We start from the raw sequence: 12,764 nt of genomic DNA, 5'->3' as shown, positions 1-12,764 counted from the left end.
AAAAAATAGACACATACACATAATACTTAATTCTATAGCGACAAACTATGTTTTAATAGCAAACACCCTATTCATTCACGTGCATTCTATAGCGATACTCTTGTAAATCTAATCTCCTTCCGGCGAGAAAAAAAACGCGAGCATATTGTTAATGTATAAATGGCATTGTGATTCGCGATATCAATTCAAGCAAGGGGACAGGAATGTTTTAATGGAAGAAAACACTCTAAAAAAACAGATCGCAGAAGAACATGCTTTCGATTATTGATTATCGCGAATGAAGTAATAGAAAACGCAACGTTTAAGAGCAACAACACTATCCAACAAACGAAAAGCCACTGATCCCATATTATTAAAAAGAGATTTTATACACTTCCTTACTAGTTAACAAAATAGAAATAAAAAATTCCACACCAAGCCAGAATAAGACAACACCCCGACTGTGAGTCAATTTTTTTCCTGTATTCTTGTTTTATGCTACGGTTTTTCGTTTTAACATATCTAACCAATGTTATCATTGGTTTGTGATTTTTTTACACCTGATATTCTTCAAAATTCTTTGGATGTACAAAATCGAAGCTCTATTTAGCTTCGAATTATAGTTGATGAGTAAATATTTATTTATTACATATATTTCCCGCTGTGAAATGTGTATTAGAGCTATAAATACATAACAACAAAACAACCCCCAGCAAATCACTATTTTGTTACTCCTCTATAAGGCTCGAAAAAACCCAACAAACTTAATCTGCAGTTGCAATGACTACTGTCCATAGTTTCCTCATAACCACGCCTGTCGTGTTTGTCTAATTCAAATGAGCTGGTCTTCTTTTTATTTTACGCTGATACGATACATGGAAAAAGGCTTTAAATGAATATGATTCCCATTTTTCAGTGGTTAGACACCTTTCAAGTTGTAGTAACTACTGACCAATACGCAACAAATGGGAGTGCCTATTCCCGATTGTGTTGGTTTGGTAGACTCTGGTTAAGAATTTCTGATTTAAAACTTTTTCATTGGTACGTAGAGAATTTATAATACAAACCTAACCTTTTTGCAACTTGAACAACCGTTGCTCGAAGGTTGATTAACTCGATAGATGCTTTACAATTTTTAAATGGCATCGTTTTCTGATGAAATGAGTGTTTCAAGATACGGTTCAAGTTCTGGTGAGGTATGGTTGGTCCCTTCAATGAGGCAAGAATGAGATATATTTTCCGAAAACTCGCGGCGATATGCTGAGCTGAATAGCACAAGTAGCTTCTGAGTTGATTTTTAGTGACGTGCTGCAACTTCAACACAAATGTTATACCGGTAGCAATCTACGATTACTATGTGGTACTTAGATTCCTAAAACGATTTTAGTCCAATAACGGAAAATTCAAAGAATTAGATTTTTTATACGTTTCTCATTTGTGTTACACACTTAAACAATTGCACAGTTACATATTTTGTATTATGGCAAAGAAACGAAATTTAAGTAAAAACATATACTTTATCTTATCATTTTCTACTGATGACTGAAGTTATGAGTTTTGAGAAGTATTTGGGATCGATTAGATGCTAGCATACTCCTATCGAGAATCTGCTTGTTAAATTACGGGTAATGTATGTAACATACTAGTTAAATGTAATCTATTAAAGATTTGACTCACTTATATGAGAAGCGAACTCTCGTTTTTAGGGAAAATAGCAAAATTTAAACTAATCAAACCGTATTCCCGTACCTTATCTATTGTCCATCGAATCTTTAATCCTGCATTTCCGCTCGTTTGCCTTGTTTGTAGTGTGTGTGTGTGTGTGTGTGTGTGTATTTTCCTAATTTTTATTTTCTTATAGGCCATCTACCTTTTGGAAGCCTCTCTATCGTTATGTAACACGAACATGATCCGAGAGGTCTACGCCACCAGCTCTCGGCTCTTTACCATCGGCAGGCACAGGTTGTAAAAGGAACTATCGACGAAGTCCTCTACTTTCTGCCATTTGACGTATTGCTTCGTGTAGAGCTCCTCCTTCGTCATGATTCGTCCAGCGAAGTGCGGATCGACCACCAAGAGATAGACATCTTGGTCTACACTAACATGGATCCCGGCGATTCCCTTCGAGGCTGCATCCATGTCACCACCCATCATGATCAATCCGCCGTATTGCTCGAAGTAATCGCGCAAAGCGTCCGCGTGTTTCGCGATGCTGTCCCTGCGGGCTATGTGCAACACTTTGCAAGACACGTTGAACAAGGTGTCGATGACGTAAATCGCCTCGAGCGTCCCGATCCATTCGCGCGATCCGAAGAACCGCTCCGGCTTGTCTTTGATTGCAACAAGCGTCTCTTGGATGGTGGGAATGTTGGGGACCTCACCAGGCTGGGATGTGTCTGGGGAGCCGTTCTCAAGGATCCACGAACAGATCGACTGAAGTGTTCGATAACCGCAACCCCAACCCTACGGATGAACGAAAAGCACATGTTATATACAATGTCAATGTTATGATTTACAGACTGCGACAATTAAGTCTTTATTTTTAACTAAATTTATTCTGTATTGTTATCATGGTCGAATTCTCAATTATTTCCATTTTTTTCAAAATATCTCTATTTATATTTTTATATAACAATTTCTAAAATTTAATTCGCTGCTATTTTATCTATACAATTTTTTATGTAAAACATTGATGCCATTGCATCCACCATAATATTAAGACATACCGTATTTTATCGAGTATAGTGAGCACTTTTTTTCTAAAAATCATGATAAAACAGTACCTGCGCACAATATTCGGAAGACACCAAATCAGCCAGTGAGGTAAGCTGAACAATTATGTGCAGAAAAAGATTTAACGGATAAAACAGCATATTGAAAGATAAAATAAATTTTTTTTTCGAAAAGTTTTGTTTCCCTAAAATTGGTTGTAAAATTTAGGTCCGCACTATACTCGATAAGATACGGTAAAATGCACCTGATGATGACTGTCAAGCACTACACACGGTGATAGGCGGCAAGTGGGAGATGGAAGTACTTTCCAATAAGTGTCAATAACCGCCTTGCAAGGTGGTGTGAGACCATGGGGAAATAAAATACGACCGGAAAAAAACATGACTTATGACGTAAGACTACCCTTAAGGCCATGCTTCAACGAATCGAAGCATATGAATCTGGTGTACGCAAGGATAAATTTAGACGTTAAATCGACGGTACGAGATCTAGTCATGTTGGTACTCGATAAAAGAGTTGTGTTTTCATCACTTTACCCCCGGACAACGGCGGGAAAATGATGCAATGAACCATAAGAGTGATCAATAATGGGGCACTCTGGTAGCGCATCGATTAAATTAGCCCATATGGCATGGATAACAAACATTTATGGATCAATCACTTCAAGCAGCTAAACTTGAACCTAGCATTTTGAATTATGCGTCCAGCATTCGTATACATTTTTCAAGCAGGCAGCATTCGTATACATTTTTTTCATTTGATATCAATTAGCAAAGCAATCGAAGAGGAAAGTACCACGCAAAAATTATGATGAATGACATTAAAATATGCGGATATAATATTTAAAGGAACTAACTTGTAATACTACGTTTATACAATCAAAATAACATTTTAAATAACAATACCATTAATTTACATTCAAAGAATGTATTATATAAGCATTGGAACTAATGAATAATCAAAAAATAATAAACTTTTTCAACAGAGAACTTAACACCCATTTCTAGTACTATTTCTCATTGAAGGAATATCCAAAATCCTTATAAACGCTTCATATTATAATAATGTATATAAGATAATATAACAGATGATGGCTTTCGAATGTCACCAGATTCGATTTTTAGCTTCAACAGACCAATACTTTTAATCGGTTGTTTCACAAATAAGTAGTATATAATAATAATTATAATAATATAGAAAAGTTAAAAAATAGTTTAAAAATATTATAATTCGAATTAATTAACAACACACAGAGAGAAAAATAAAAAACAATATGTATAGGACATGTATTCGGAATGCGTATTGCACTCACCGAAATTTTGCACGCTTTTAGAAGGATGGCAGAGCAACTCTATATGTAGAAACAATTGCCAGCGTTAATCACGTTCATTCTAGAGTTTCAGGTAAGATACTACTGTTAGAGTGTCTGCACTACCATGTAGCGACAATTGCTATTCTGAATACTAAAATAGCACTGTTGAGAAAAAGTATTGCACCAGCATGATAAGGAAGGAATGCAACGTAAAATACACATACACGATACAAGTTTAGACTTTTTCCCCTGCTAAAGTGTTGTTGTGCATTAATTATCCTTTCTGACTTATACAGCAACAAGCTTCGTTTGTGCGATGATAAGACGATCTCAAACAGGACCTTAAGCGCTATTTTTACATGTTTTTTTCTCTCGCTGGAGGGCCACGAACAAACTGTCCAAAGAACTAATTTCTTGTTCTGTAACATTACTTTTTATAACGCTGAACTTTTTATCGCAATGTGATGCTTCGACCGGATAATGCTTCAAGCCGAGATACGTATCAATTAAACCAAAATAAATCACACATCACCGTTGGAAGAATGGAGAGAAGGGCTCGGTTCAGCGTTTTTTTGGTCCTTCATTTATGGTATCGATATAGTCTGTATTTTCTGGACTTCAACACTCAGCATACAGAAGTTTATTTGTCCATTCTTAATTAATAATTAATGTTTTAAAAGCAACAACAAGCATTTTTTTCAAATCGCATCTTCTTGAGACAATATGTTTACTTAAGGCAATTATCTATCGGATCATACTGACAAACAACGACAAAGCGAATACAGAAACTTAAATTACAATCCCACTGCAATTCAAACTACAACATTGAATTGTGAACACGTAATACTACGTACAAGATAATCGACGAAAAAAAATAAATAAAGACTAATTAACTAACCAATTGAATCCAATGATTCTGTGGTGACTGGAATGAAAAAAGGTAAATTTTTTGTAAATGCATTTTTGAAATGCAACGAAATTAAAATTTTTCATAATTACACGAATGCTTCTATACATTCCACGGCACTCAGACCAAAACAAAAGCTTATTCTGACTGCGGCACTAATAAGGCATAAGTTATTTTTTTTAATTTTGCAAAACATTTGGCGCAATTTCAATGGTCGTTCAAACTAAAATGTGTTTACTGTGAGAATGGTGATTCTAATTTATCATTCGTTCTCTGACGATCAGTGCATTTCCTTCTCACTTCCTGCGAGGGGATAACTACGATAAAAATGCTTGAAACCCTACCCGAAGGTGTGACCTTACGTTGTAGCTTACTGTTACGATTACTTTTTTTGTTGAAGGCATGTAAACTATACGCTCACGATCAAATTTCATCCGAGAACGCGACTTACAGCAAATTTCTTACGAGACGAGAGATGATGATATCTCGTCTGCCCGCCCATATGTGTTTGTTAGTGTGAGTTCACCCTCCGCGGGGGATTGAAATGAGAAGACATTTCTCTGCAAAACTCTGTAATGCCGAACCGGGGGTTGGCATTAGAGACAGGATTATTATTTTTTGCACGAAACGGAAATCAACGAAAAATGAAACCATGACAAACGCTTTTTTAATTTGACTATAGATCTATAAGTCGCAATAGGTCTAGCAACCTCTATGTCTATAGTCTATGTCTATAGTAAAAATAGTAGTATCTATATTTAAATATTGATTTGTTAATATAAATGTGAAGATTACATTGATTGTGCTTTACATAATAATAGTCTATGTCTAATATACGATAATACTACAAACTTAACTTAACTTTTGTTAATACAATAAACTTAACTATAAATCAAACTAATTACTACAAACTAACTGGAAAGCCAGCATTTGTACTGGCTAGCCCTGGGATTATGCATCCTACCAGGGGTTATAATTTCGAAAAATAATGGAACAAAATTTTAACGGATGGAGCATCATATATGTCCAACCTTGACCTTGTCTCGTACAACCCGAGCGCGTAGGGCCGTCACATGTCTTTGAAATGCATGCAATACTGAAAACCGCGTAGAAAAAATGCATCGTGCAGCAAACAGCAATGGATTGGTATGGGCAAATAAGCCCAGGGTAAAGACAAAATCATCGCCCTTTTCAATTGTCGAAGAAGTTAACCTCAAAATTCGGCAATTCGATTTAACAACCAATTGTTTAAACTTTAATGAGTTATTTCGGAAAAAGGTGCGCAGCGTGAAAATTATTTATGTTCCTAACAGAATGGTAATGGTGTGCTTCCGTTAACCTAACAAAACTAAAATGAATTTAATGAATACATTAAAATTAGACTAGCTACCCTATCTGGACGCAATTGGCTTTGACATCTAACAGCACGAACGGGTTTTTTTTTGACTGCATACATTCTGCCTGAATGAAAAAGTTGTTTATTTGTCTTTACTCACTTCGCACGTGAAAATTTGGCCATAAGCCATGGAGCACCTTTTCTCATGCCTATTTCTCTTTCTCTCTCTCACTCCTTCTATCTCTCACTTACTCTCTTTTTCTCTATTCAATGCATTGTTTGACTGTTGCATTCTGCAATAGTAATCAACAGGGCCTACTCTATTGAGGACACGGAACCTGATGGTTTTCTTATTCTCTTCAATCATTGCTCCTCCCAAGACAAAGGCGTATCCCTACAAACAATCCCACCTAAACTCAAGTTAGGTTTTGAGTTATTAAAAAGTATATAATAATATACACAATAATAGCATAAAACTAAGCCAGCAGAGGAGGATAGGTAACCCATCATTCGAGAAGGAATATTACGAACGTCGCAACTCGCTGAGGCCTCTAAAAAGGGTTTAGATCAAGAAATTTAGTCTAAGGGCTTCGCTTATGGAAAACAACAGAAAAATGGCAGAAAGTTTACTAAGATTTAAGCATTCAGCAACCAACCCCAAACGAAAAATCAGTGAAGAAATGTTCTATTAATAGGAAATCCATACCGAGAAAAACCTTCCTTCCTCACAAGCTCCATCTTTTCCAACAGCAAGAGATGGAGCGCTGTGGAATACAATGCGGTAAACTATTCCGTGGAGGGAGCGAAGTAAAATTGCTCCGTCCCAAACGTCCATGTTCTGGTTAAACGATTCAAATATTGCTTTCAAAAATTAGTCTCTATGAAAATAAAAAACTCATCGAAGCTATGAAAACAATAAAGTAAAAAAGAGAAAAAAGAATGTAAAACAGTAGTGCAGCATAATACTAATGAAGGATTTAGACGAAAAAGAGAAAAACTTTTAAATATTCATCAACCATGGCGAACTATACGTGAAAAGGGAATAGATAGTAAATGGTTCTTCAAGCAAACAGAACAACCCCACCTCACAAGAAACGGATCTTGCACCGTATATGTCCTGGATATCCTGGTGGCAGCATGACCTACCATATCTTGGAATCCATCGCACCCGTAGTGATAGTACTGGTAATTTCCCCGCATTAGCACGGTACTACCGTCTGGTTTCGGAGGTTCCAGGTTGCTGTGGACGTTCAGCAGCAGATTTTTGCTTGCCATCGCGTTGGTGTGTCGTTTATTGAATGTACCCAGCAGCGCTCCACTACGTATTCGTGTTCACTTCACCTCTATATAAACAGGCACTGGGTCACGATACGTCGCGCGTAATATCACTGCACGCAATGTATGCAACCTTCGGACTAAACAAGCAAAACAAATAAACACTATCGTATAAATCCTGCGAAACAAGACAATACGCAATCTTGTCGATCGAAAAAAAATTACTACCGATTGTGGCCGCGTGCTACAATATATCAGAGCTCAGCTGGTCGACAATTCTAGTGAGAAACAAGTTTTCTTTGCAGCCCTACCCATTGCGCTTGACTTGCTTACGCGTGTGTTCTCAGAGTAACCTCGCTAACCTCTCTCACTCTCGTGCACGCGTGTCAACAGATGACCACGACCAATGTTGAACTAGTCAATCGCGCACTAACTTGCTCCCGCCGTGGCTGTGAGAGTTTCTGCTGCGTGAGAAATCGCGTAAGGCAAACTGCATCACTCGACGAACAAATTGTTATGACGAACTGCAATTTATTTGGTGCCTTTGCTGAATCCTTCTGGTGTGATCCATGAATTGCGCGGAACAGTACTGCGAATTCACTATCCCGTTCATAGAAGCGATTTCCATTGTCTAACCCTTGTGAAAGGGCAACTATTATCTAATCCCAGCGCAGTAATCATTTCAACATTCAATATATATATATATATATATATATATATATATATATATATATATATATATATATATATATATATATATATATATATATATATATATATATATATATATATATATATATATATATATATATATATATATATATATATATATATATATATATATATATATATATATATATATATATATATATATATATATATATATATATATATATATATATATATATTGTTGGAATATATATTCTTAGGTTGCTTATGTTTAATGCAGTCCTGAAAAATAGCACTGGATTTGGTAAAAACTCAATATAGACCACTTCTCTCATTTTTTGAAAGGGCCCTGAAAATAGAAATGCTGTCATGTATACGTCACCTATGATTGGTGACATGTACAAACAATTGGGTTAGCTCAAAGGTGTCTTGTTTACATGGTAAAGTTTGATACTGTTGAAAAAATTTCATCGTTAATATAATTTTTCCCTACCAGATATTTTGGTAAAAATATGTTTAAGTCGGTGGGAGGCGGGGTTGTTGAGAGGGGGGGAAGAAGGCGGGGTTGTTGAGTTGGTTCGTGAATTGTTTTCTATAATCAATAGGAAAAAGAACTCCATTTCAGTCAATTCTTTAAGGTTACTTTACTTAATGGTTAAAGTTAGGCTTATAGGTACAAATATATTTTGCACAGGTGATGCATATAATAGTTTTTTCATGCCCATTTAAAAAAAAACACATCCACTTCTTTCAATTCTTTATCGGGTCTTGTAGGTGAAAATCTATATTACACAGACGATGCATACGTATCATGGGTTTAACTTTCTCAAGTGCCAGCTCTTGATTTAACATGAAGATCAGACGCTTCAGAGAATTATGATTTATGTTTTTTTTAAACGAAGATACTTCTTTACTTCACCAACAGTTTTTAACAGTCTGTCGTAGTTAGACACCTGTTGCTAGTCATTATAAATTTCCAAGCATTGAAAGTGCTGATAGCATCTGAGATTTAAATCACACTTGCTTGCTTCAAAGTATTATAGAAATTTTACAAGTAATATGATTTCAACAGAAATTTTCAACGTCGCAAAACGTCCGAGAATCCATAGCTTCATTTTCAAGAGATGTTCTGGATATTGAGTACCAACTGCTTCTTTGACATCTGTTTGCCGTCATATAATCGATTTCGCCTGCCAAACTCAATACTTCAAGAAAAATTTACTCGTTCAATTCAATTTCATCTGTAACCTGGTCTTTTGCAACACAACATTTAAAATACTTCGAAACAATCATTCGCTGACTGTCAAACAACCATTCAAAATGGCGTCCACACTGGATTTGAGCTAACCGCTCATCGTTTTCCGAGCAATCGTTTTGAGGGTGCCGACATCATTAGTTTGTTGTTGGAAAAAATTTCTCGTGAAAAATTTGTGCAGGTCTTGGAAAGTATTAAGAATTTGCAAATTGCTGGCGTTTAACAGCAGTTCAAGTGGTGTATATCATAAGCAGAAATCATGGAAACCATGTGTCGATAGTTGAGTAAAGTACAGTTTATGTCGAACCATTTTCGGTTGCGTTAATTAGAAAGCCTCGTCCTTCCGATCTGCAATCGTTTGCACTTTGGATGTTGACAAATATTTCGAAGGTGAAGTATCATGGACGCACAATATAACTGTTATTCTAACTGTCGCAGCTGTTCTCGAGACCACCGGGGACGATGGCGTTTGAGAAAACTCCAAGCGTAAAAGAACAGTTGAATGATGTGAGAGTGCATCCAATTTTTCGTTGCTATTCGTAAAAAAAGAGCATAAAATCCATCTACTGTAGCTAGAGTGCATAGAAAAAAAGTTGGTACGATTATTTCCTTCACGTTATGCTTCATACAGTGATCACTTAAAAATAGGTTGGAAATATAGTTTAAAATAGCAGTGTAAACCAATATTTTTTTCGAGATGCGGTAGAAAACAATGGTGCGATCTTACTCAAAAGTCCGAAATCGGCGGCAGCAAACAGTACGAATAATAGCTTATTTATGCAGCAGATTGCATAAAATGGGCAAGCGTGTCTCAATTGACTCATTTTCGTATCTTTGGTGATGGTTGTTTCAGCCGCTGAGTTTTGAAAGTTTGAGTACGTGCGTGCACAGCAGTTGCAAAGGATAAAATTGGAAAATCCATTTGGAACGGATCGAAAGGTACATCCTAACGAAAAAAGTAGGAAGGGAAAAAGCAAATATTGGAGTATTTTCCTCCATCCTAAAACAAGCATAAAATTGCGTTTCGGCTGTGTGTGCGTGTGGTGAAGAGATTGAAAACTTTCCTTGTTTCACGCACACTTGTTTTACAAACGTATCTAGTAGGAGAAGTATTTTGAGGGGAAATTAATTCGAAGTGTATAGAATAACGAACAGTCTAGCAAGCCTAGAAGGATACCGTCGAATACGATCAAAATGTTTACGACGGTTCACACATACACACGAATTGACGTTGTCACGCTTCCTTTCCGTCGCCTTGCTTTCAATCTCATTTAAACTGTTTCAATCAATACTCTTTCGTTTTGTTATTTTCCGTAATTTTTAGCCGGCACGATCATTATCATTCCTTTTTTAATAAAATGATAAAAGGAATAGAGTGCTATTAAAGGATTCGAGATTTCATATGCGTATGTATGTGTTCGATTGCATCAAGAATAAAGCAACAAGGAGCAGAGTGATCTGGTATTGGCCTTAATTATCAAGGTCGGATATTTAAGGCATTAGTTTTCGCTCCAAAGATTCCCATAAACGATTCCATATTACGTAGCAATCGTGGAACAATTGAAGCGAATTAGACGTGACGCTGTAGGCAAGGAAGGACTGTATTTAAGATGAGCAAAACGATAACATTTCCGTGGGAATGTGTGAGTGTGTGTCCTTACGTTGTGATTTTTTGTTTTTGGTTTTGAATTGATTGAAGTCGTAAGTTATAAATTGAGTAAGGTTTAGATAACATGTAGTTCATCAGTATTTATCGAAGGTATTTCATTTTAGTAATTAGCAATTCAAATTGTAAAATATAACTTTAAAATATAGTTCCATTGCTGGTCAATCGACAGTCACTTTTTGAAGCATTTCGTACATAACGCTGTCGCCTTCGTTACCGCATGGCACATGCGTAGTCTCCATTAGATTATTCTGAAGATTGGGTTAATACTAACACGCAAAACTAATGTTCATGTTGCTTTTCTTTTGTTAACCATTTGGGTATTAATGTTCTTAGATCACGTACACCCAAATTGTTTATTCATTCATTCAACTTGGAAAATAAAATACAAAAAAAGATATGATTTTTTAGGAAAATACTTCATTAACTGTGTATAATGGTTAAATACAAAGGAGCAAAAGAGAACAGCAAACAAAAAAAGATTTCTTATACTTCAGTCATTTACTGCTTATTTTCGATTACGTTTGAAGCGTTCGACTTACTGGGGAAGAGACTATCGGCCAACAACTGGGATGACCATGAATATATGGCCTGCTTTCGGCTGCGGCGAACCGAGCAAGAAAAACTAAAAGATCGATTGTAGCACCGAAATGCAGCTTTCTTTTGTGTAACGTTGGTCAGCGATAAGTCAAGCTGCATGTTTTGGTTGCAAAATAATCGAATACAACATTGTAACGATCAGTTGTAATCATTGTTATAGATTTTGCTAAATAAAGGTATCTGCTGTTGGTGCATTTGTGTCGCTCGCACACGTAAATAACGCAACATTTCATTAAAAAAATATTCTCGGCATAGTGATAGTACAGATATGCCGCATATATTTCGTCCTCTCTTTGCTTTTGGGGTTTCAGTGCTGCGATTAACTACAGCACCATATATCTGGGTGCTAACTATCTTATGGATTGTTGTTGTGTCAGTTCTATAGCAACAATGGCTTCTGTATCTACTTCATTATTATCCTGTCATTTATCGAAACTCAGCTTTTCATCCGTATCGACCGGGTTTTAAAATGGTACATTCGAGGCTTTGATTCTCATCTTGCTGTTCGCATTTTTTTATGCCTTATCTCCAGGACTGATCACAAAGAATTCATTCATTACCGCTAGGTTCCCTTCAGTGAAGTTGCGCTGTCAAGATACTCCTCTTAGGCACCGAAAAATAAAATTTATTGAAAAACATTGAAGATGGCAGTAAACATGTGGTGTAACAGTTAAATTGATGATATTTGCTGTTCCTTGTAATCTCAAGCGTCCAACATCTGTTAAATCAGCATGTCCAATAAAAGCAGTTTTTATTTTTTAATAAAATATCCGTTGGCTTGTTTTTTTTTCGTCAACAAACATTACGCTAATTAAGCTAATTCGTCATGACTTATTAAAGTTTTGTGTTATAATTTTTGTTAACCTAAAAAGCACTTTGCATGTGTTATTTAAAGTTTTGTTAGGTTATGGTTGGTAGGATTGTTGCATTATGAAAAGGTTAAATATTTATTACATAAATATATAAATATTGTTATTGTTATTTATTTAAGAACGACCCGGTCGTATTTAGATTTGGATAATTATTTGTGAG

The 12,764-nt window shown here is 35.9% G+C and overlaps 1 protein-coding gene across 1 annotated transcript; it reads right to left on the bottom strand.

Annotated features, from left to right (window-relative positions):
• Positions 1-1,761: 1,761 nt before the first annotated feature.
• Positions 1,762-7,542, bottom strand: LOC128727361 (probable Ufm1-specific protease 1). The gene is made up of 2 exons (XM_053821264.1): positions 7,414-7,542; positions 1,762-2,442 (listed from the first exon to the last, which is right to left on the bottom strand). The coding sequence occupies exons 1-2, from the start codon at positions 7,540-7,542 to the stop codon at positions 1,900-1,902; spliced, it is 672 nt and encodes a 223-aa protein (XP_053677239.1). The 3' UTR covers positions 1,762-1,899.
• Positions 7,543-12,764: the final 5,222 nt, after the last annotated feature.

This window comes from Anopheles nili, chromosome 3 (genome assembly GCF_943737925.1).
Source record: "Anopheles nili chromosome 3, idAnoNiliSN_F5_01, whole genome shotgun sequence".
Lineage (NCBI taxonomy): Eukaryota > Metazoa > Arthropoda > Insecta > Diptera > Culicidae > Anopheles > Anopheles nili.
This window is presented reverse-complemented; position numbering and strand designations above follow the sequence as displayed.